The following is a 25,952-nucleotide window of genomic DNA, read 5'->3' as shown; positions in this document are numbered from 1 at the left end:
TTAGATGACCAAACAGACTGAATTGACATAAATATAAAAAGGTTTATGGCTCAATTGACAAAAAATAAAAATTTAGAACCGAATTGGCACAATTACAACAGATTTACAACTTTTTTGTTAATTTTCTCCTTTTAAATATTGTTGTTAAATAAAAAGGGACCAGGAAAATTTATTAGTCCGATCAACTGCTATTAAGTTACCAATAAAATAACAATTTTAACATCCACAAACCCAACAATGGGTTATCATTTGTTTTTAGATTTGATGAGTGCGTACGTAGGTACCAATGCTAGTAAATACCTAGTAGAATCTTAACATTGTTTCTGTTTACGTTAAGTACATTTTATTTATCATGCATATTTTCGGGTCCAATCGGGTCATTCAGGCTTCGAGCACTTGAAGTTCGAAAGACCGGCCCGGTCAAACCCGAGCATATCAAAGACAAAAAAAATTTCAGGCCAAGTCAGGCAGACCGGTTCGAGCTTTCGAGCCCACCAAGTATTTTCGCTCAGCCCTGACAACCACCACATACATGAACCATGCGAGGGCAAGACCACCTTAAGCTTCGGTAAGGGGAATATTGAAAAAGAATGAAAAGTCCGGGAACAATTTAACATAAGGCAAAACTTGAGAGGTAAGTGTAATTCACCATAATTTGTTGGGCAGATTTGCCCTCCATAGGAGAGCAAATTAGTCACGTGATTAGCACACGTCGAAATTCCAATGAAAAAAATAATCGGATTCAACGTAGGGGAGATTCCAACCGATCTCAAGACTTTATGGGAGCACATTGCTGAAATTGAAAATTCAGGGGAGAATTTATAATCAACATCAAAATCTGAGCATAACCACGTCCATTGCAGCACGTGAGACTCGCGTGAAGTTTACACGGGCCCCACCGTCCTCAAACGGCGGCGACCGAACCGGGTCCGGGCAAAGTCCCGGGCAGGGCGGGGCCATGGCCGGGTCAAAACCCTTCCCGCCACCGCCAGTGACCTAAAAGCGTTTAAGCCTATCTGACGGGGACAAAAAAAAAAAAAAAAAACAGAAGGCGTTTAAGCCTAAAGCCCTTTCTTTTAAACCCCAAACTCGCTTCTGGCATTTCTTCTCCTTCCGCTCGCCCATAAGTACTCTGTGCTTTCGTCTCCGAAGCTCTCTGGTTCATCGTCATTCCGCGGTCGACACTCGTTTCTCAGGCATGGCCTCGCGTTCTGCGCGAACTGATCATCGTCGACTCCGCTTGTGATTTTTTTAAGCTACTTCGATTCTCCTTTTTTTTTTTTTTCTGAATTTTTATTCGTTTTTTTGCAGTTGTCGATCGGAGATGAAGGCGGCGTCCCATGTATTCACCAAGGAGCCTTACGTAGAGGATGTCGGCCCTCGGAGAATGTGAGCAACTGCGGCTTTTCTCATTCTGGAAGTTGGCGTTTTGTACTGTTTTCAAGTTTGCTTCGTTGTGCTAATCGGTTGTTGTTTTTGGTTTTGCTTTTCTTCTACAGCAAAAGCATTCGCTTTTCAACGTTCTCCGCCTCGGAGGTCGGGAAAATTGCTGAAGTTCAGGTGTATAGAGGCGTCTACTACGATCAGAAGCGGATGCCACTGGAGGGCGGCTTGTTGGATCCACGCATGGTGTTTTTCCTCTCCATTATATCGCTGTCTTTCTGCTTGCTTTTGTGTGATTTGAAAGCTAAATTAGTTCTTACTGTGTCGAATACTAACTAGTGCTAATGTTAACTGTTTGGCTCTGATCTAATTGTCGGATAATTTGAGAGGAGATATTTTTTCGATGATTCTTTACGTTTCCAGCATGAATATTTGTTCATTTGGTGTTGTTTGTCAATTTGTGCTTTACCTCTTGCTTTTTGTTCTTGTTTTTTTTTTTTTGGGGGGCGGCGTTCGGGTTGGGGTGGGTTGGGTTTGGTAAGTACAGTTTGTAAATTTTTAAGTTTGGATTAAGGTATTGATGTGACAGTAGAAGTATGATTTCATTGCGTTTCCACATTATTCGGTGATGGAAAAGGTTGAGGAGTGTTTTCACTTGTGATTGCAGGGTCCTGCAAACAAGAGTTTCAGGTGCAACACATGCTATGGAGATTTCAAGGATTGTCCTGGGCATTTTGGGTACTTGACTCTTGCTCTGCCCGTTTATAATGTTGGATTTCTTGCCAAAATTCTGGAGATTTTGAAGTCTATATGCAAGGTACTTGATTGATTGGGGATTCTTTTCTGGACATTTCATGCTCTCTTTTTCTTTTTCTCTTCTGCTTCAGTTGCCTTCCGTGGCTTTCTCTAAACGGAGATATTTGTACCTTACATATGTCAACTTTTGGCATTTTGTTAGGGAAGTAGGTAATATACATGCTCATATATGAACAAATATTTATAAGTTGTGTATAAATACGTGCATATGGAAATGGGAAGAGAAGTGTCATCTGATGGGATAGTTTCCCCGTCCTTGCCTGCTGTGAGACTGATGCGATGAACTGGTGTTGTATTCTGTCTCGGATATAGTTTTTCATTTCGGTCAGATTTTCATGCAATAGCAACATTTCCTCTGCAGTCATGTTCGCGAATACTTTTGGAGGAGGAATCACGCAGATCTGAGTTGGAGAAGATAAGACATCCGAAGAGGGATGCTTTAAACAAGGCTGAGCTTGCAAAGAAAATAGTCAATAAGTGTAAACCAGGGAAGTGCGCCCGTTGTGGATACATAAATGGTCAGCTTCCGTCCTTTGATAGCACATACTTGTTTTATCTTCTTGAAAATGAATTTTTGTTGCAAATTAAGCTTCATCTGTTTGATTGTCTTGTTTTATGACATTCAATCCTTGGTATGTTTTGCAAAGAAATTTCACATCACTTCAAATTTCCTTCTGATCCTCAAAGATCCTTTTCCTTTCTGATTGAAGACAAGGAAATTACCTTCTAGAACGTCCAAGAATGGGGTATTTTGTCGAGTTCATTCCTTAATCTGGAAGAGGGTGGTCCTGTAATATGCATGGTGACGTTCTAGGTTTCCCTGATTACACATGAGATTGCTGTTCATTGAGTTTAAGGACCTATTATGGCTTTAAAAAAAATTGTCATCACCCATTTGTGTTCGAGGAAGAGTCATGAGGTTTAAAAAGATTTCTCCTTCCAAAAGGAGGAACCTTAACATCAGCCCAAAGCACTCTCTTGTAGTCAGGACATTAGTAGATTTCTGTCGGATAAAGTGGAGGACGCTGAGGGCTTTATTTGGTCATCAATTCGATTAAACATCCCAAGGATGTAGTTTTTTTAAAACTCTAAATATTATGTCTTTGCTTTTTTCTTGGTTTTTTTTGGAATTTTGGATAAAGCCTAGCTGTGCTTTGGCATTTTGCAAGTAAATAGAATCATTGATGGTGAAAAGATGGTAGCAACTAATTCAGACTTCCTAGATGAATTTCGAACAGCACAAGGATGACCCACGAAGGAGGAGTTTGGAGATGAACTAGCGATGTTTGGAAGGACTAAAATGACGGTCAAGCTAGATGTTGGGAGGAGACAGATTTTTGGTTCAATGCTTGATGTGAAGTTTAGCCTCTAATCAACCAGCTTCTTGACTCATTATGTCTTGGTTTTCCGAGGAAAAAAGACTTCATAGCAGATAGCCATAGAAATTTACTTAATTGATTTGTTCGACTAGCAATATGTATATGGTGGCTGAAGGTAGAATGTCAACCGATGGATATGATGCAAAGTGGTTGGGTTCTGATGAAATTTTATCAATGGAGTCGTCCAAAATTGATGCTGACACTGTCAACAATGAAATTTTCCTTGGGGGCAATTTGAGGACTAGAAAAATCCAAACAAAAGTTCATTTATTTGTTTGGGAATGTATGAGGGGTGTGTTCTCATTTTGGACAACTTTAAGAGGATAGATAAAGTTATGTCGAATCATTTGTTATTTTGTGTATGAAGAAAGAGAAAACTGTTGCTCATTTTCTTTTGTACTATCCTTGCATGTGGCACATTTGGTAAAAATTTTGTATGCTTACTAAGTGACAAATTGGGTTGTGGCAAGTTTAGTGGAGGAGATGATTTGGATTGGGTAAATTCAATATGGGAAGGGAGGGAGTGAGGGAGGTAGGGGATGGGGTACTAAAAGGAGACTCTTTTTTGTCCTTTGCACACTTTTTATATATACTTTTTGATATTATTCAGGGTCCTATACAACTGTTTTTATTTCTACTGGTTAAAAAGCAGCCTTTTTAAGGTACTAACGCATAATATCAAGGCGACAAAGTTGAAATTGTCGACGGATATTTTGTTGGTATCACGTATCAGAACTTTAGAAAATTCTTGAGCATGCTTAGCTGTAAGGTCCTGTGGTGGCACTGGAAAATTTTTCCATATGCTGCAAACTTATCTTGAACTAGTGGTTTTCGGTAATCTCAAAATTTCCATCTCCACGTTGTTCTGTCACGGGACAGATTCCACAAAAACAAACTCATTGTCTTTGCAAGAAGAGCTACTCTGGTAGAGATTTCAAGTAAGATCTGATTCTTATGTGCAAGGAAGCCTCAATGGGATAGTATCACATGGTTCCTCTCCTTGTATAGGTGTGGCAAATCTCCAGTGCTCCAATGAGCTTGGAGAAAGCAGTATCTTCAGTTATTAATTTTCATATTTTGCTGCATATGCAATCTTCATTTAATGGTTGTCACTCAATTGCCTGTCTATGGCTCGACCCAAAAAAAAAAAAATTGCCTGTCTATGGCAAAATTTGGGTATGTGTGAGTGTTGTGCTTGCTTACTATGCATTGATAAAGTTGGGAATGCTCTGCTTGAATCACAGGCACAGTGAAAAAAGCCGTTGGTGCTATTAGCTACATTCATGACCGTTCAAAGACTAGTGACAGGAGCCTGGAAGAGTGTAAATCTGCAATTTCCCATGCAAAAGAGTCCAAGGGATTCTTGAGTGTAGCTAGTAATATCCTTAATCCCCGGGATGTTCTTTCTCTCTTTGAAAGGATGTCAGATGAGGTACATTTCTTTTTTTGTAATTCTGAGTTTTTTTTTTACATTGAAATTCTATGTGGGTTTTTCTGTAATGTTTCATGCATGTATGTGGTGGTCATTGAGATTATTTAGGTAGCAAAAACTAAAATTTCTTGGCGAAAAAGTAGCCAAAATGAAGCGCGAGTCTCTCTCTCTCTCATATACACTATACACATCTTGGAGTCATTCATCACGTTCTAGCTAACAAGAATAATTATAATGCAGGATTGTGAATTGCTCAATGTTGCGGACAGGCCGGAGAAATTTATGATAACTACCATAGCTGTGCCACCAATAGCAATTCGTCCTTCAGTCATGATGGAAGAATCGCGGAGGTGTTGTCAGCTACATTTACAGATTTTTTAAGGCATATTTACTTTAGTTTGTTCTTACTTGCCTCTGCGGATTTTTGTCTTGTCGCAGTAATGAAAATGACATCACGGAGAGGTTAAAAAGAATTATTCAGGTCAATGCTTCACTTCAGCAAGAACTTCAAGAAATCAAAAATCTGGTATTAGGAGTTTCTCAGACTCTTACCCTTTCGTTTGAATCTTGGGATCGATGTGATTGGTGGATGCTGATGGACTTAATTAGCTTCATGGGTACTTGCATTTTATACTTTGTGCTCAAACTTTTTGTCATTGTGCTCGAATCTTGATAGCGGCTTATGAGATAATCTTCTTTCATCTTTAATTCAATACAAGACTATCTAGTATTGTGGTTACATTTTATTTTAGTTGTAAAATATTGGAAGAGCAATTTCCTATTTTTCTTTTTATTTCTACTGTCAGGAAAATATCGTGATCAAAGTAGTTTTGTCAAGGTTTGTTTCTTAGAAAATGATTGAATGATGTAGTCTCTTATAGGAGACTAGAGAACTTATGATGTAATCTGGGGGTGCTTTGGCATTTCGTTTGCTTTTAATTTTTTGCTCATACCTTTTCTTGAAGGGTGTGTTTGAATTAACTTTTACTTTTTACTTTTTGTTTAGCAAAGGCACTTTTACTTTTTTTAGCCTGAAGCGCTTGAAACTTCAATAACATATGGATATTGACATGTAGATTCACATTTTAACTTTTCATAATATTTGGAAATTAAAGAATATCTTAAATTTGGACAGGAAAGGAAAATGTTGCTTTTTTCTTTTTAAAAAGTAAAAACAAATGCACCCTTAACATTTGAGATTCGATTTTTAAATGCACCCTAAATATTGAAAATTTATTTAGACAATTATATAAGCAACAATCTCATACTTCACCAAAGACCAATGAATTTGCATTATCTTCTGGTTACCTTAGTAAAGAGGGTCCTTGGTAATCATTATTTATAGTATGTGCCATATGGTCCTATATGTGTGATCAATTGTGCAGAAGGTCCAAATATCCATTCTTAAAGTTTTCTATTGCTCTAGTCTTCTGGAGGTGGTGATCTCTTTATCACTTCTGAATTTGTTTTTTCAATTTGATTTGATTTGATTTGACCAAGTGTCTATTTTCAGTCCTAGTTTCCTTTTGGCTATTGGTGCTTTACAATGTCCTTTTCAATGCTTTGGGGAATGGAAGTTTGCTGTTTTTGGTCCGGCACATATTCACCTATCTTCAGTAGTAGTCTATTGCAATCTATGTATTCAAAATCAGGAGCTCTCCTGTGATTCTTGGAGTAAACATAATGGTTTAGGCTGCCTGGGATCATCTCCAAGCTGAGGTTGGGTTATATATAAACAGTGACGTTCGTGGCGTTCCATACCCTTTCCAAGCAGCCAAGCCACTGGCTGGTTTCATTCAGCGTCTTAAAGGAAAGCAGGGGCGTTTTCGTGGAAATTTATCTGGTAAGCGAGTGGAGTACACTGGAAGGACAGTCATATCACCGGACCCCAATCTGAAGATAACCGAGGTGAGGTGATGTATTTAGTCTTCAACTTCCGTTCTGTTGTCTACTTCTCAAGCTTTCTTGCTTGATATCTTAGTATGTTTATCCAATGGTCATCACAGGTTGCGATCCCCATCCAAATGGCTCGGATCTTGACTTATCCTGAGCGTGTCAACCAATACAATATTGAGAAACTGAGACAATGTGTTCGCAATGGCCCCTACAAGTATCCCGGTGCAAGGATGATTAGATATCCTGATGGTGAAATGAGGTGACTATTGCATCCCTTTCCATTGTGAAGTCCAGCTTTGTTTTTCAGTTGATAACCTGAAATCAAAAAATTTATCCTGCAGGCTCTTGATGGCAAATTTCAGAAAGCGCCTTGCTGATGAGTTAGGATTTGGTGCCATAGTCGAGCGCCACTTGGAAGATGGTGATGTTGTTCTTTTCAACAGACAACCAAGCTTGCATCGGATGTCTATCATGTGCCACAGGGTGAATGAACATGAGCTATAGGCTTACTCTATACTTTTCTAACAGGTCATATTTGCTTTTGATATTAATTGGATTTTCTTCTTTTGTCCAAGCAGGCAAGAGTGATGCCATGGAAAACATTGAGATTCAATGAATCTGTTTGCAACCCATATAATGCTGATTTTGATGGAGATGAGATGAATTTGCATGTTCCTCAAACAGAAGAGGCTCGTGCAGAGGCTTTGATGTTGATGGGGGTAACTTCTTTCAAATCCTTATAAGAAAACTTTTTTGCACTGTAGTATTGGACTTCCTGAATGACAATCTTTTCATTCCTCGGTGCTTGCTCATTAACTTTTGCTCCTTTTATCTCCGATCAAATCGCACTGCATCCAAAGCCTTAATCATTCCTTACCTTGCTTCATATGCTTGTTAAATTTTTTTTCTTTTCTGAGTGTATTTATCTTTGTGATAAGTTATTACGAAAAATTATTTAAGTGGCCTCCAACTTGGAAGAATTTCTTGCCAATATGAATCCTTTTCTTAGCTAGATATTGTCACTGGTTTCTTTCTGGAAATCAATTGGCCAGTCATGGTAGTGCCTGATCGATATCTGTGAATTTTCGTTTTTCCCTGGAGAAGTCTTTCTTTATGTTTTAGCATATATGATCTCTCAAATGATCCGGTTTTCAGGTCCAAAACAATTTATGCACCCCCAAAAATGGAGAAATTTTGGTTGCTTCAACTCAAGATTTTCTTACATCCTCCTTTCTCATAACAAGGAAGGACATATTCTATGACCGGGCAGCCTTTTCACTCATATGTTCTTACCTGGGAGACAGCATGGATCTCATTGATCTGCCAACGCCAGCAATAATTAAGGTAATGAAAGTTGATGGAGGAGTTCTTGTACCTTTTTTGCATGCAACAACCTGTGGATTGTTCGACTGTTTCGGGTCTATAGGTGTAACTTTAAGCGCGACTGCTTGTTCTAATAATTTCATTGCTTGATTGGATTAGCTAGAGTTGGAGTTAATGCAGACGGTTTGATATCAAGTCCTCAGTGTTCTGATTGCACTAAGAACAATTGATTTTAATTTTGTGCAGATTTTTATTTTCTAGGTATAATGAATGCCATTTGAATTCGTGAAAATGCTTCTTGTGAATAGTTTTTGTAAGGTCTGCAAGACATCTCCCACCAACCCCGACTGGCAGCAACAGGCAGGTCTTGCTGCAAGACCCACAAGCATGCCTATGTAGCATATGTTTCAATGAATTTTGGTTTTATCTGCCCAAGAGAAAGAGAGGGAAAGGGGGGAGGGGTGGAGATAATACTATAGTGAAGTCAGGGTTTAAATTCAATGCCTGATGATATTCTTGTTGTTTGTCATTTTTTCCTTATCCTAAACTCTATTTGGATGTCTCTTCCATTAGGTAGACACTGTTAGTTCACATTTTGAATGTCTTGATGTGCTTGCCTATTTGAAAGGGTAAGCCATTAACTTTGGCTTGACTATTTGCCATATAAACTTCTGGTTTCTTATCAAGAAGTATGAGTGGATGGTCTGCTTCAAATCAGTGAGCATGGACTTAAGTTAGTTTTCTAAAAGATCTAGCTCTACTGGTTGTTATGACAGTATCTTCCACTTTGTTGTGGAATTTTGAGGTCAACCAGCTATTCGTCATTGCAAAGGTGGCAATCTTTCTGTTTAAATTAGTCGCCACTGTGGACTGCTTTTTTAGATAATTTGTCATTATTGGATTAGGCATATATCTGTTGAGGTCGACTATTTTTATGTTAAGATAATGCCATTTTGTAGATTTGTTCCTTTCTCAGGGACTCATTAGTTTTTTTATTTTTTGACAGCCAATAGAACTCTGGACAGGAAAGCAGATATTTAGCGTTTTACTGCGCCCCAATGCACGCATGAGAGTTTTTGTGAATCTGACTGTAAAGGAGAAGAATTACAGCAAGCCTAAAAGTGCGTCAGAGAGGGAACTAGAAACAATGTGTCCTAATGATGGTTTTGTGTATTTTCGTAACAGTGAGCTTATATCTGGGCAACTTGGAAAGGCAACTTTAGGTTAGTTATCTTCATTTCCTGCATTTTCTAGACTTAATGATGCCATCGTGGGAATATGGCACTAATAGTTTTCTTGTGAACCTCTTCTAAGGGTATTAATAGTCTGTTCTCTGTTGTAGCTTGGGATTTAATTTGTTATTGTGGCGGTTCTCTTCTTGGGTTAATTAGCTCGTAAGTTGTAATCTACTGAGTTTGTGGGATGGTGGCTTCCAGCTTCTGAGATTTCCTTTTCTCTCAGCCTTAGTGCCCTAGTGGGCATTTTATAAATCTTCACAGGATCTGCAACCTGGATGTGCTCCTGGCTTTGCCATTTTTAAATGTTTCTATTGAGGTACTTGTCTAGGAGGCTTGTTTTGCTCTTGGGTCATATGTTGTAATGCAGATGCACACTTATTAAATATATTCTTTCACTTTATTATTGCTGTCTTGAGTCCTCTATCCATGAGCATTACGTCTCAGGATTGCCAACCACTTGAATATCTTCCAGTTCTTATTATCCTGCTCAGAAGTTGGAAGTTTATTGTATTTGGCTAAGAAAGATTGTTAGCAAGTTGTTTTCCATCCTCCATTTTCTTATATCAAAAGCAGTCGCTACCTTTTTCTGCTTTTCCCAATCTCTTTAAAAGTAGACTCCCATTGGATTCTATTGTTGGTCAATTTGGAGTTCTCCTGGCTGTTTGCAAATGTGAGTGTATATACCTATCGTCCATGTAATGCTGTCATGGCTGGTGGCTGCGAGCTATTAACCAACAAGCTCGCTCATCACAGTCAAGAAATTATGGCAATGAAGTAGGTTGTGTTAAGGTGATTTACAGTACATCTCTTGCCAAGACAAGACCAAATTTTGTATTCCTTCTTTGAATACTTACAATAAATCTAGAGAAATGGTGACAGGACTTTTCTCCAGAAGCAATTCAACATCTTTTTATGGTTCAAATTTGTTAGTTGTACCTTGTACCATTTTGTTCCTTCTCTGTTAAACTGTCTTATGATGGATGAAACCTAGATTGCACTAGTTACTGAAATTGTTTTGGGCGCTCGAGCGATAGGCTTTATGGGCCATATGTTTTTGGTCAGTATCTCTGTTTAAATGACTTTTTGTTAATAGGGACATACTCGTGGGAACATATTCAATCCTTAAATCAACAGCTGATTTAGACTACCTTCTTCAAAACCTAAACAACTACCCTTATAGAATCGACATTATTTCAGGTAATGGGAACAAGGATGGTCTTTATTCTGTCCTCCTCAGGGACTACAATGCACATGCCGCTGCTGCTTGTATGAATCGTCTTGCTAAACTGAGGTATTTGCTGATAAGTTGTTGCTTTAGTTTTGGTTTATCTGCCTTTTGGTATCAATGACAAATATTTTTAATTAATTTTAGATGCCTGTGCAAGCTACTAATTTCTGTATCCCATGGTGTATAAATGGTTTCCTTTGCTGACCTGTATTTACTGTGATTGGAAATAGATAATCTTTTAATTTGTGTAGTTTTAAAGATTGGAATGATGTACTGAATTCAGACTAAAAGGGTGTCTCGGGAATGACTTAAATTTTAACTTTTGCTTTTTGAAACTTGCTGTTCACACACTTGACTTTAAATTTTAGGGAGAAAGCGAATGATGAAGCCTTCTCCTATCAAAGGGGTTTACCTTCTTTCACAAACACGTGCAATATTAAATAGTTTGTACTTCCAACAATGCATACACTTCATCATGCTGCATGGACATAGTAATGGTTCATCATTTTGTATGGTTCCTCTATACCATTGTGGTTTACGTCTGATTTTTGTTTCTTCTTTTAACTCTGGTTTGATCTTTTTAGTAGATCGCAATGAATGTTTACTTTTTTAGATTACTGCTTGGAAGGCTTACTTTTTTTTTTTCTGTTTGGTCAAGTGAGGTCAGCGTTGCCATCCTTTTTATGTTCATGATGACAGTCGTGGCTGCCTCTTAATTTTTTGTTTGGAAATGAAAGTAATTGTCATTCTGTCTGTATGTAGTGCCCGGTGGATTGGAAATCATGGGTTTTCCATTGGTATTGATGATGTTCAACCAGATAATGATCTGAATGAGAGGAAGAGAGAGACCATTTTGAATGGTTATAGTAGTTGTGATGAAAAAATAGAGCTCTATAACAAAGGAAAGCTACAACTCCAACCTGGTTGTGATGCTGCTCAAACATTGGAGGCTGTGATTACTGATATTCTAAATCAAATTCGAAATGAGACTGGGCAGGTAGGTACAAAATAGCATTAAATGATCCATTAAGTTTTGCATTAGTTCATGTGCGCTGCAGATAATGTGTTCATCATATTCTCCAAGGCATTTCCAGGGGAAACGTTTTGTGAAAAGGAATCAGGATATATTTTGTATATTAATAGGTGTGCATGAAGAAACTCCATTGGAGAAATAGTCCCTTGATCATGTCACAATGTGGTTCAAAAGGATCTCCCATCAATATTAGCCAAATGATTGCATGTGTGGGTCAGCAGTCGGTTGGGGGTCGTCGTGCACCTAATGGATTCATTGATCGGAGTCTTCCTCATTTTCCAAGGAAATCGAAAACACCTGCAGTGAGTACTCTTGAATTGTGCTTTATATAAAGCTCATTCTTTTATAGAAAGGTGCCCTATATATAGAACTATTCTTCAATCGGAAGGCAAGATTGAGATTGGAGGATTTCCTTGAGAAGGCAAAAGAGCCAATGATAGCTTCAGTTCACAGTTATATGTTTTCAGAAGTTAATTAGAATAGCAGAACATGCTACAATTCACCCGAACTTCTAGCTTTCATGAAGTTATTCACCAAAAACAGTTGAGGGTAACTTAGAAACTTTTAATGCAGGCTAAAGGTTTTGTTGCCAATTCATTTTACAGCGGTTTGACAGCTACTGAATTTTTCTTTCATACAATGGGAGGACGGGAAGGCCTGGTTGATACGGCGGTATGGAAATCATTTTTCAGCTTCCACTTGAACTATACACGCGTCATCTTCTGTGGCTGGCTTTTTTCATTAAATTGAATTATGCAGCTGAGAAAACTGGTGCTGCTGATGTTATACTCTGCCTAATAAATGAGTTCTCATCATTTAGGTATCTTGTACTAGTAGGCTAGGATGTTCATATGATCTGCACGTGACGTTCTTTTAATGAAGAGAACAGTAAAGGTCTTGTAGGAGGTTCCTTTTTCACCCAGAACATTTAGGTGTTCTGGTGTATTTTACCAAGTGAAGACCAGGCACGTGGAACTTGATCAATAGTTTAGGAAAATGCTCATTTTTTCGTGTGTATGGAAGCTAATTCTCTCTCTTCCCTTTGTGCAAAACATTTTGATTTACATTCACCTAATTTACGTACATGAACACGCTCTAAGTAAAGCACCAATGTGGGAGATTTAACGATCATCATCATCATGATCCTGCTATTTATCTTCAAGGACCACTACTGCCGTGAATGAGTACTGATTCTATGTTCTGCTATATGTCGTCACTGCCTTCCTCTTTGCTACTGCATAAACTATGATTTTGTCTAATCGAATCTATATTTACCTTTTCTTTTGGATACATTCTCTATTTTGGGATGATAATTGTGAAAGGAAAATTGTGATGATTTATTCAATAAATGTCAATAGATGTCTATATATATAATAGAGATCTGCAACATAATTAACCCTAAAGCCCTAAAGACAATTTTGCCCTTTATACCTCTAACACTCCCCTCAAGCTAGAGCATAGATATTGATTATGCCTAGCTTGTTACAAATATATTCTATCTTTTCATTACCCAAAGGTTTATTAAAGATGTTTGCAAGTTGTTCACCGGTCCTAATATGACTGGGAAGAATTACTCCACTCTGCATCGTCTCTCGAATAAAATGATAGTCAACCTCTATGTGTTTGGTTCTCTTAAGAAACACAGGGTTGTAGGCCATAGAGACACAGGAGTTGAATCTTCAAAGCCTAATTCAGTCAATAGCTACTGAATCCACACTAATTCACATGTCACTTGCGCCATGGCTCCATATTCTGACTCAACCCTGGAGTGGGCAACAACACTATTTCTTACTCTTCCATGACACCAGATTTTCTCCACCAGGGCACAATAGCCAAATCTCCTACCATCAGGAGATGCTGACCAATCAGCATTAGAGAATTCTTCAACTCTACTGTAACCATTATTTTGGTAAACAATTCCTTTCCCCGGAGCCTTCTTCAAGTATCTCAAAATACAAATGACTGCATCCCAGTGAGATGTGCGAGGGGAAGATAGAAACTAGCTTACCACGCTAACTGGAAAGGCAATGTCTGGTTGAGTAACTGTGAGATAGTTTAGCTTACCTACCATTCTTGTTTGTCTCCCAGGATTATCAAGAATCTCTCCTACCAATTTAACCCCATGTTCTATGGGTGAATCAAGAGGATTTGATCCCAGCATACCCGTTTCAATGTGCAAATCCATGACATATTTTCATTGTGATAGAACAATACCTTTATGTGATTGTGCCATCTCAATTCCTAGGGAATACTTCAACTTTCCCAAGTCCTTAGTCTAAAACTATTGCTGAAGATAAATCTTTAGTTCAGCTGTACCAACCAAGTCATCTCCCATGATGATAGTATCTTCAACATACACAATCAATAACAGCTTGCCTCCTTCTGACTGTTTATAAAGAAAGAGTGATCGTTTCCACATCTAGACAAGTCCAAAAGAGAGTGTAGCCTCAGAAAATTTTCCAAACCATGCTCGTGGGGATTGCTTCAAACTATACAAAGACTTCTTTAATTTGCAAACCAGTCCCTCGGACTCCCCCGGGGCAACAAACCTGGAGCTTGCTTCATATAGATCTCATGATGAGTACCATGCGAGAAAGCATTCTTGACATCAAGCTTAAACAATAGCCAGTTATATGTGGCAACAAGAGAGATCAAAATACAAACAGATGTAAGCTTGGCAACAAGAGAAAAAGTGTCTAGATAGTCTATCCCATAGACTTGAGCATACCCTTTCGCAACAAGTCTTGCTTTTAAGCGAGCAAGAGAACCATCGGGATTGGCTTTCACAACAACAATCAATAGCGGTTTTGCTCGAAGGAAGAGGTACCAAGTCTCAAGTTTGATTAACCCGTAGGGCCTTTAATTCCTCTTCCATAGGTGTTCTCTAGCCAGGGCTTTTTTATGCCTTAGCTACGGGGCATATTCGTGAATAGCGGACAAAAAGACCAAAAGGAGGGAAACACGAAAGAGTATGTAATAAAGTTTGAAATAGAATGTTAAGTGCGGGCACGTGTTCCTTTGCGATGAGCAATAAGAAGATCAAGATCAGACACAAGAAGATCGGCCGAGCCGAAGATGACGTAGTAGTGTCAACCCCCGGGGGGGAGCGATAGCTACTCGAGGACGCCGAGTAGACCTTGAGAGGAGATGGTTCCTGTTCGGATGATGGTGAAACAACTAGAGCAGTTGACCTAATGGTGGTCACATGTAAGTCTTCATCCACCTCAGAAATAGTAATTGGAACATCATGATATTGTGTAGACTCAAAGAATGAAACATCAACAGTTATAAAGTACTTCCTCAATGATGGACAATAACAACGGTATCCTTTTACCCACCGGCTGGTGGCCGTCTTGGTTTGCGCTCGCCTCCTTTCACTAGAGGTCCTAAGTTCAAAACTTCGTGGTGCCAGTGTCTTACCCGGGCACCGTGGTGGTGGGGTCCTGCAGTTGCCCCCGAGGACTAGTCGTGCTCCACCGCTGGTTTGAGCGCAAGCTCGCCGGCCGCGCGGACACCTCGGTTATAAAAAAAAAAAAAAAAACAATGGTATCCTTTTTGAGTACGAGATTAACCCAAAAACATACACCCGATGGCCTTGTGATAAAGTTTTGATACTTCAGGTCGATGATCATGAACAAAATAAACACAACCAAAGATAAGAGGTGGTAAGACAAGCAAAGATTGATTTGGAAACAAAGTAGAAAATGGAATACCATCTCATAAAACAGAAGAAGGCATGCGATTAATGAGATAACATGCGATCGGGACATCATCAGACTAAAAGGTTTTGGGGACCTTCATCTCAAACAACATGGACCTTGTGACTTCCAATAAATGCCTATTCTTCCTTTTAGCTACACCATTTTGTTGTGGTGTATCAAAACAGATTCATGGATCATACCGTGTTGAGTCATAAAGTCAGAAAAAGGTGCAGAAAAGTACTCGTTAGTGATATCAAAACAAAGACTTTAACATGCACAACGATACGAGTATGAAGGCACAAACGATAGAAAACAATTACGAACGACTTTCATTAAATATAGCCAAGTGACTCTAGAATAGTCATCAACAAAAGTAACAAAGTATCTAAGACCCAAATTTGAAATCACATGACAAGGACCCCGAATATCTGAATGTAGTAATGAAAAGGGGGACACTGCTCATTTAGTGACTTGAGGCAGGTAACTAACACAATGCCATTTGCCAAGTTGACATGACTCATACTCTAAACTAGAAAGAGACTAAAAACTAGAATCTAACTGCTTGGAGACGTGCCGTGAAGGATGACCAAGATGAGAATGGAATCGATGTTTGGAAGCAACACCGTAGCATGCAATGGATGGAGCATCTTCAAGCACATATAGCCCCCTTGCCTCACGTCCTCTACCAATTGTCTCTTCGTAGCGAGATCCTGGAAAATACAAGAATCAAGGTAGAATGTCACTTTGCATTGAAATTTTTTGGTTAATTCACTAACAAACATGAGATTAAACGGAAATGTGGGAGATAAAGCACCGAGGACAAAGGTAATGAAGGAGGTTGATGAACCGTGCTTACTCCCTTAACTTGTGTAGATGAGCCCTTAGCTAGCATAATAGTGGATGATGATGGAGTAAAAGCGGTAAATATAGCTGAAAGACTTGACATGTTATCGAGGCCCTTGGATCAATAATCCAAGGGCGAGAAGTGGCTGAAAGGCATCCAGTAGCATCACCTGTCTGTACTAGAGTAGCAGTGGAAGAGGCAAGCTGTGAAATTTGAAATTAGTTGTATCGAGCAAATTCGTCATCGAACATAATACTACCTTGTCTTTAGAAGATCGTGGCAGAAAAGAAGAGTCGTTACCAAATGTAGCATTTGCAACTTCTTGTTGCTGCCCTGGTCTCCCATGTAACTTATAGCAAAATTTCTGAATGTGACCAGGTTTGCTACAATAATGACAAGTCTGAGCAACCCTTGAGCTATCCGTAGAAATGTGGTACTACTATCCATAAAGCTGTTGTTGGCCCTGAACTCTCCCTATTCTTGTACCTTGGCCTCCACCAAGGCTATTATGTCCACGGTTTCCACCATCATTCCTACCACCACGACCAGTTTGAGACTAGGACACGAGCTGAACTATCTATCACAAACATAGTGTCCCGAGAAGACTCACGAGATACCCAAAGAACTCGAGAAATGCATCTATGAGTGACGCAATAGTCTCTCCTCCAAGAATATGAGACGTAAAAGTTTCATAGTCTAGACCAAGACCTTCTAGGAATCCCATTACAACCAATTGTTCTTTTTGAAATTGCATTTGCTATACATTGGTTGAAATTGGAAGAAGAGCGTTAAACTCCTTATACATTCTCTTAAAATTAGCAAAGTAATTTGTAATGAAATGTCCTCTCGGATCGGTAAAAATCCTGTGATAGCATATATATCCGTAAAAGGTTACTTTGGCTAGAATATAATACTTCCAAATACTCCCACAATTCTTTGATTGTGTCGACATGATTTTAAGATCAACTATATTTCTTTCCGTAGAGTTTAGCATCTGACCAAGGATACATGCATCGACAACATCCCAAGTTGTATAATCTATGTTCTTAGGCTCGATCAAGTGTATATGCTGATTTTTGCCTGTCAAGGTTAGCTTCACAATTTTCTTCCATTGTTGAAAGTTATCACTACCTTCAAGATTCTTATCGGTAATTCGATTAGACGAAATTGAATCACCTCAGTCATCCCATTATTACTCTTTTTAGGAACGACCATTCTCCAATAATAATAAGAAAACTACCACAATATTTTCCTCCAAGCAACTCAACCTCAACAGTTCAATAATCCAACACAATTGGAAAACATCCCATCATTCAACCACTTCATACTGATAGCTCAACAGGGTTCTTACTGTACCAGCACCAATCGAACCAACATTCCAGACATAAGAACAGAGTACCGAACAACGTCTTTGCTGTCCTTTTTTTTTTTTTCCCAACCTCAGGAAGAAGAGGACGACTACGAAGGTTAGAACCTTGGAATCAAAGTTGCCACAATCTGCTGCCATTGAGCCACAATCCGTTGCCAAAATACTAGAATCAGGATCGCATCAGGTGGCGATCGGAGATTGTGGCAAGCGGCGAGAAAAGCAGCGTGCGTGCCCCTGTCAGAGGTGGTGTCTAACTATGTGAAGCGGTGATTCAAGGACACGCTCATTGAGGCGAAGTCTATGGAGTTCCCAGGATGGCTCTGATACCGTGTGAAAGGACAATTGTGATGATTTATTGAATAAATGTTTCTTTACGTCAATATATACATTAGATCTGCAACATAATTAACCCTAAAGCCCTAAAGACAATTTTGCCCTCTATACCTCTGACAATAATTTTTATAATCCTTCTATTTTGCTATAAGAATTGTGCATGATGTCATAACTTTGAGAGTCTATTGTACGTCTTTTCATTTGTCCAAATTGTATGTAAAAGGTTGGGTTTGCCATTCCTATCTTATTTCTTTAGAGTTGGCTTCTGCAATTGATATCTTAGTGGGGAGAGGTAATATCTGACAAAGTAGGTCATGTTTTAGTTCTGTTTTTCTTTTCTTGCTCAAGTTTTTATTCTGCAGCTGGAAGAGATGATTGCATGAGGAAATAATTATATGCGTCTCTAAAAAATTGTGGTCTCTGGTTATTGTAGGTGAAAACAGCTGAGACTGGGTACATGTCTCGTAGACTTATGAAGGCTTTGGAAGACTTGTCTATTCATTATGACAACACAGTAAGAAATGCAAGTGGATGCATTGTTCAATTTCTTTATGGTGATGATTGCATGGATCCTGCACAAATGGAAGGAAAGAGTGGGTTCCCTTTGAATTTCAACAGATTATTGATGAAAGTGAAGGTAATGAAGCTTAGTCCATCTTTTGTGTTATCCAGAAACTTGTTGAGTTCGTTGGACAGAAGAATGGGACTGGTTCATCTATTTTCAAACTTCCACATTTATTTGCAGGCAACATGCCGTTCAGGAGAACATAAGTATTTATCTGCTGCGGAAATAACTTCATTGATAGAACAAAAGCTACCAGAAAATGAAAGTACTTCTGATGGGGGCCTCTCAGATGCTTCCAAAGCCTTCAAGAAATCCCTTAAAGCCTTCCTACTTGAAGAACATGAGAAAGGATCAAAAATCATTTTTGACTTTGGTGAAGATGCAACAGGGGAAAGCTGTGAGACTGTCAATCGGGTTGCCCAGAAAATTGGTGGAATTACTGAAGAACAGCTAAGGGTAAAGGACTATACCCTTTTCTTCCCATTGGGGAGTTTCCATCCTTGGATTTTGCTTATTTGTATTCCTATGATTTCATTCATTGTTGTATGGATACAGAAATTGATGACATGGCATCTTTAATCAAATTTTGAGAATACCGATGTGGCTATCTCATTTATAGATGACTTTTGTGTTTCCAAGCAGATTTTGTGACATAGTTTGCATGTCGAGACAGAATCGTTGTCCTGTGTATCTTTTAACGAGAGTTCAGAAGTATGCTTAAAATAGTTGGGGGCACATGAAATTGGTTAAATATAATGTACATTATTCACCATCAATACATACACGTCGTCTTGTATTACCAGCCATCTGAAGAACCTTATGTATGTTGTGTCTTCTTAATTGTGACCTGAAAATTATCTATAATTTTTTAACCTCATGTGTCAACTGCTTATATTGACATCTGTTTGATAGGATTTTATTCAGGCTGGTTCAGTAAAATTCCTTTCTCCTCTTATTTTTGGGTTTCCAATTACCATTGGCACCCGCTTTGTGTGTGCCCAGTTTTTTGCTTGACTAGTTTCTTAAAACGAAAAAAGAGCAACCTTTGTGAGATGCAATAAGACTCTCAGGGACACTCTGAAAATATCAGACAATTGATCCAAAATTTTTCATGTAACCTCAGTAGAACTAAGGTTAACAAAAGCCGAGATTAGCTTCTTTGTTTCATTAGAGGATGGTAGTTTTGGTTGATTTTTCCTGGTTTGGTTTAACTAAATTTGGGTTGCAATGGTTTTGGCCAGCGAATGGATCCATACTTGTTTCAGTATCTTTTTCCCTCTTCTTTTATATACAATGTTGGCTACAGAAAGCACTCACTCTCTTCCAGTTGAATTTAATCCTAAGGAAGAGAAAGACAGCAGATTAAAATTGAAAGTCTCGACATAAATGAGAGGCTATGGTCAGAACCATCGTCTGAGGAGCAGTTTTTTCTGAAATTGCTTGAGCTGTTACTTATAGTCTAGAAATTCAGTTGCAGATGTGAGTTTAGAAGGGAACTTGCGACAGCAATTTTCTTGGCCTTATCATTTTAACATTTTTTTTCATCAACTATGGACCTACTATTGTGCAATGATACTAGTTTCAAGCAAGTTTAGTCATTGTGTTGGATGCCAAAATTCAAACTCTCTTTTTATTATGTAAAATCTTTGAGTGCCTCATATACCTCTTTCTCTTTATACAAAGATCTTGCCAAAATAAAGAGTGGTTTGTAGAAGCTTAGAGCTGCTGATGATGTCTTTGGCTAATTTGATTTCTAGTTGAGTTTAATAAAATGCATCTAATTCATGTTCTTTTCCATGGTGTAATAGGCCTTTATAGACACCTGCATCTCTCGTTATCATTTCAAAAGAATTGAAGCTGGAAGTGCAATTGGAGCAATTGGGGCTCACAGTATTGGAGAACCAGGGACACAGATGACACTCAAAACGTTCCATTTTGCTGGTGTTGCCAGCATGAGTATCCTCTGAATGTCATCTTGTTTTGGCTTTAATTTTGCACTCCAGAAACTTCGCTTTTTGGTTTTCTAAGTTTCACACCTTACTCTACATTATAGTACTTCTTTAACCTGTATTAGATGTAACACTTGGAGTTCCTCGTATTAAGGAGATCATAAATGGAACCAAGAAAATACTCACACCCATCATCACTGCAGAGCTTGATCGTGATGATAATGTGAATATTGCTAGGATGGTAAAGGCTAGGATCGATAAGACCATTTTAGGCCAGGTATACCACTGATTCCTCTGAAATAATTCCCATTCCTGCTGAGTTTGTTAGAGTCATGTGTAAAATATGGAAGACTACCCTCTGGTTGTCAATACTGAGTTCATTATCTTGCGATCTGTGACTTTTGGGAATTGGAAGATGGAGATTTATTTGAATTGATGAGAGTTGGGGTACCATCACCTTTTCTTTTCAATCTTTTGGTTTTTAGACGTCAGTTGCTGGAATTACAGTTCTTGAAGTTCTTTATTAGACACTAGGGTTTAGGGTTTAGTCTCTTCTTAGGCTTTCTTGAGGAATTTGGGACAAAGGTGGTCCTTTCTTTGGGCCAAATAAGTTGGTCAGATTTGGGTTACCCTCAAGCATTCTCATCAGTCTTTGATTTTTAGGCTTGTATTGATGGAAGTGCAGTTCTAGAAGTTCGTTATGAGAAATATCATTTTATGTCTCTGCAGTCTCTTCTTAGGCTTTCTTTATGGAATTTGGGACTAAGGTGGTCCATTTCACTATTTCTTCCTCCAATGTTTGGGTTACGTCAGCTTGTAATTTAAGCAGAACCTTGATTTACTGATCATGCACATTTTCATGTTGAGGTCAAAGTCATCATGTTCTTCCAAACCTTACTGCATGGTCTTCGGGCACTTCTCCTAGAGTTGAGAAAGCATAAGTTAGGTTTCGTCTATTGCCTAGGAGCAGCACTTTCTTGAGCTCCTCCTCCTTTGTGCTTTACCAATTGGATGCTTTTTCTATTAAGTCACTTTTTGAACCTTACTGCAGGGTCTTCGGGCACTTCTCCTAGAGTCGAGAAAGCATAAGTTGGGTTTTGTCTATTGCCTAGGAGCAGCACTTTCTTGAGCTTCACCTCCTTTGTGCTTTAGCAATAAAAATTGGATGTTTTTCCATTAAGTCACTTTTTTTTATCCATGAAGGGTTAAACTTTGCTCACTACATTTTAACTTTTTTTTTTGTGGGGTCATGACTACATTTTAGCTTTTAACTAGTGGACTTTGAACCTGGTTTATCTGAGCTTCTTTTTGGACTTTGGAATTAATCAATGAAGTATGTTGGTTCTGACTAGCTATTTATTGGTAAACATCAAAATCGTACCCTCTTTCTTGTTAGAGCTTATTGTTTGAAAGCCTTGTGATGAGTCAAATCTTCTTTTTTGCATCTTCTTGAAGAGAGACGAACACAATATTCTGTTTGCCTCCCAAATAATGAAATTGGAGCTTGATGATCCATTGGGACTATGGCTTTGTTTTGCAGATTGCAAAGAGCATAAAGATTGTTATGACTTCAAGATTAGGGTCAATAGTCATCACTCTGGACATGAATAGAATTGAAGAATCACAGTTAAGTATAGATGCTAATACTGTGAGGGAGTCAATTATGCAGACTACGAAAATTAAACCGAAGCAGCTGGTGTGTATTTCTTGTTGTAGTTTGGCTATCTATAAAATCTCGTTGTTAATGACATCTGATGCATCTGTCCATTATACAGCAAATAAATGTTTTGGATGTTACGAAATTGGAAGTCGTTCCTCTGGTTGATAGAGGTAAACTTCATTTTGAGCTCCATTCCCTCAAGAATATGCTTCCAAATGTCATAGTGAAGGTGAGCACCTTAATGTTCATTCCAACACCTGGATGAATGAATGAATGAATGATGCTACTTTGTCCTTTTAGTTCTTCGTAGATGTTAAGCTTTCCCTGTGTTTGATTTTTGGTTGACAGGGAGTCAAGACAGTAGAGCGTGCCGTGGTAAACAAAGGGAAAGAAAAATATAAGGACAATGAAGGGAAGGCGAAAGAGAGGGAGAAGTACAGTCTGGTAGTGGAAGGGTGAGTTGTTAGCACATTGCCTCATAGGAAGCCGATTATGCAGATTACTTTCAGCAGAATAAATTGTGAATTTATTTGAATATGTACAAACATTTTCAAACTACAGACATAACCAGTCAATCTTCACATAAGGTCAGATACTGGTTCTGACACATGTTTTTATGTTAATTTTAGTTACAACTTAGGAAGTCTGAAACACTCAATAATAGATAATCAGTATCTACAGTGTTTGCACTCGCACCATAATACTAAGTCCTATTGTCACCAAACATATCAAAGTCCATGCAGGCAAGCAAGAGGTCATTGGGTATTAGTGTAGAGTTGGATGTCAAAATCTGTTTTCCCTTGATAAGAAACTTATGCTTCTATTTGTTGTTGGAGTTTGTTGAGCTCTTGCAATAGAAAAGAAAACAAATAGATAGAATTCTTCTCTCAGAGAGAGAACTCCAATTTTTCCCAGCTTCCATTGAGAATACTAATTGCCTGGGATATGACTGCTAGTTCACTTTTCTAAAAGCTCTCTTTCGTCATGTCATTTTTACAATTTCATTTAACTTCCATGGTATTCTCTTGCTAACGTTATGCTGAAATGGGGGAAAAGAATTGCTTACAAATTTTCTGTATGATTGAATTCTTGCAGCACAGGTCTGCAAGAAGTCATGGGCACCGACGGTATTGATGGTCGGAAAAGTAAAAGTAATCATGTCATTGAGGTACAGCAGACGCTTGGAATTGAAGCTGCTAGAAGGTGCATTATAGAGGAGATACAGTTTATTATGTCGAATCATGGCATGAGCATAGACATACGCCATATGATGCTTTTGGCAGATGTTATGACTTTCCGGGTGAGTAAGCATAGTCAATATGGTGTCAAATGCGGAGAGAATTAGTTAGTAACACTTTCTGGGATAGGGGTAGTGAATTCAGTGTCTTACGTGAATAGAAGTTTTTGGAAAGACATGCTCCAATATTTTATGTGGTCTAGATGGCGGAGGCTTTTTAATCCAGTGCATGGTGACTGTGAGAGAGAATTAGCCAGAACTTTGCTGATTAATGTGAGATTGTTTTGTTCTTTGTTGGCCTAGACATGGTAGTTGTTTTGTGTTCATAGAATCTGTTGTGAATTATCAGGGGGAAGTTCTTGGCATTACAAGGTTTGGCATACAGAAAATGGACAAAAGTGTTTTGATGTTGGCTTCATTTGAGAAAACATCTGATCACCTCTTCAACGCTTCTGCAAGTGGTAAGGCTGACAAAATTGAAGGTGTCAGTGAATGCATCATCATGGGGGTACCAATGCAATTGGGCACAGGAATTCTGAAAGTGATCCAAAGGTAAGCATGCCTCTTGTCTAGGTTTTATATGGCCTTCTGCAGACTTGAAAGTTTGCAGTTGACATTCTTTTAATCTGTTTGGTGTTCACTCGTACATGCATTGATGAATAGGACGGAGTCTAATGCGAGTTGGACTACATAAATAATGTATACTGTGCATTTCACAAAAGTTGTGACTAATGTAAGTTCTTGTTGTGTGCTTGATTGTAATTAAAGGCAATTTGGATGGCTTTGCTTTAGTGAGATGTAAGATAATCGAATCCTCAAGAAAGCTCAGATCGTGATAACTTTTGTGTAGAGAGGCATGTTTCTTTGAATGAATATTCTAGATTATGAACTGCAAACACTAAAATTGCTCTGGCTTGCGCAAATGGTCATGTTGTTCTACTTAATAATCAATGGACACTCCTCACCTGCGTCTGTGGTGGCAAATGATACAGCTCTGTCTCTGCTTTTTGAGCGCACACGAGACGATGAGGAATGGACTATGTACTTGTAAATTCAGATCTGCATTACTGACGATGTGAACTTTTTTTGCCAGAAGCACTTGTTGAAAGAAATTCTCGTGTATCTTTTCGTGCTTGTATTTGGACCACAATCCTGATTCTTTAACTGAGTGCTTTGTTGATATGATTGCAGGGATGAAAAACCAGAACTGACGTATGCATCGGATCCAATCATATCAAGTTGCTGACCTCAAATTTGAAACATCATCCGGTTCAAGCTTCTGTGTCCAATTACTTGCGGATGCTTGAAAGTGATTGTGTATACTCGGGTAAGAGCAAATTAATGGTTGGAACATGAAGCGAAGCGAAGCAAACAAATAATGACGAGGTTTTTCATGTTCTTGGTTGAGCTGAGGATATCTTGTGTCTTTAACGGGGTTAGGAATAGGAAGCAGTATGATAGAAAATGTCTCATGTTAGTTGTTTAATATTATGTAATCTTGGCTTTCCTATTTTGTAACATTTGAACATAGTATTAATACATGCGTGTGATCTCAATGATACATGGTTTCTCTCCAATCCTTTCTCATTATCACGAGGTATCATATCAGAGACCATGTGAGAAAACCTCTAATTTCAGTTTGTGCACGGTAAACTCCACCACTGTGGAATTCATTGTCGGTCAACTTCTCTTTCATTGTTGGACAGATCACGGCGTAAAAAATTAGACCTGTTAAATGAGTGGGTCGGATCAAGTTTGGATCGAGTCATAAATGGTCCGGCTCAAATTAACCCATTAACTCGTTTATAACTCATTTATTCGTAATGCAAAGTTTTTGACCTTTGCTTGATCCAACCAATATTGCTAATGTACCTTCGTATTTATTTCAATTTAAGAAAACTTGCAATTAAAAATTTTTTTCAAAAAATATATTGCCAACGTACAAATTTAGTGGATAACTTTTTTATTTTTTTCACTTTTCCTTTTTTTGTTTTATTTTTTCTTGCTTTCCTTTTCTTTTTCCTATTCTTATTATTTTATTTTTTTTCTTTCCTTTGTTTTCCTTACGAAGTCCAGCGAGGGCTGCTAATCCCTTGCCAGCATCAAAGGCGAGGTCATGGCCCTTGCCCAAACGGCCTCGTGGGCAGGCGAGGGCTCTGCAGTTGTCGCTAGACTTCATTTATAAAAAAAAAAAAATTATAAAAGTCTTATTAATTGTTGAGTCTCTTAAATGGGTTAAGTCCACTTGATAGTGTAAGGATAAAGGTATTTTAAATGAATTGTTTTAAATTGGTGGACCTATTTATAATCTATTTATTTGGACCTCTTTATTTTGTAGACCCGTTATGACCTGTTAAGTTTGTTATGACTCATTTAAATATTTGTAGGTTATTAAATGAATTTGGGACTTATTTTAACATGTCTATTAAAGATTACACGGTGCACTAGGGGCATGAACACGCAGTTTTTAACCGAAAAAAAGCATGTGGAATTTTGGCTTAAGAGAAAATGGGAAATTTGAGCTGCACATTCGAGATGGTGTGAACTATATGTCATGCAACTCAAG

At 38.4% G+C, this 25,952-nt stretch overlaps 1 protein-coding gene across 3 annotated transcripts; it reads left to right on the top strand.

The window, feature by feature from the left end:
* The first annotated feature begins 1,056 nt into the window (after positions 1-1,056).
* On the top strand, positions 1,057-24,947 carry LOC115736666 (DNA-directed RNA polymerase III subunit 1). 3 transcript variants are annotated; one of them, XM_048283522.1, is made up of 28 exons: positions 1,057-1,196; positions 1,312-1,389; positions 1,500-1,629; positions 2,051-2,200; positions 2,561-2,717; positions 4,823-5,010; positions 5,251-5,360; positions 5,449-5,536; positions 6,703-6,918; positions 7,017-7,165; positions 7,248-7,389; positions 7,485-7,625; positions 8,062-8,250; positions 9,236-9,452; positions 10,665-10,758; positions 11,458-11,692; positions 11,839-12,030; positions 12,302-12,400; positions 18,409-18,612; positions 18,721-18,996; positions 20,349-20,496; positions 20,615-20,766; positions 22,030-22,185; positions 22,265-22,378; positions 22,498-22,604; positions 23,245-23,317; positions 23,736-23,938; positions 24,578-24,947. In XM_048283522.1, the coding sequence occupies exons 2-28, from the start codon at positions 1,325-1,327 to the stop codon at positions 24,630-24,632; spliced, it is 4,050 nt and encodes a 1,349-aa protein (XP_048139479.1). In that variant the 5' UTR covers positions 1,057-1,196; positions 1,312-1,324; the 3' UTR covers positions 24,633-24,947. The 3 variants fall into 3 exon arrangements, with proteins under 3 accessions (XP_048139479.1, XP_048139478.1, XP_048139480.1); XM_048283521.1 differs by having other exon boundaries at positions 23,245-23,449; XM_048283523.1 differs by lacking the exons at positions 1,057-1,196; positions 1,312-1,389 and having other exon boundaries at positions 2,051-2,121; positions 23,245-23,449.
* The last annotated feature ends 1,005 nt before the right edge of the window (positions 24,948-25,952 follow it).

The sequence above is a fragment of the Rhodamnia argentea genome, chromosome 8, assembly GCF_020921035.1.
Source record: "Rhodamnia argentea isolate NSW1041297 chromosome 8, ASM2092103v1, whole genome shotgun sequence".
NCBI lineage: Eukaryota > Viridiplantae > Streptophyta > Magnoliopsida > Myrtales > Myrtaceae > Rhodamnia > Rhodamnia argentea.
The sequence above is the reverse complement of the archived record's forward strand: the minus strand, read 5'-3'. Positions and strand labels throughout refer to the sequence as shown.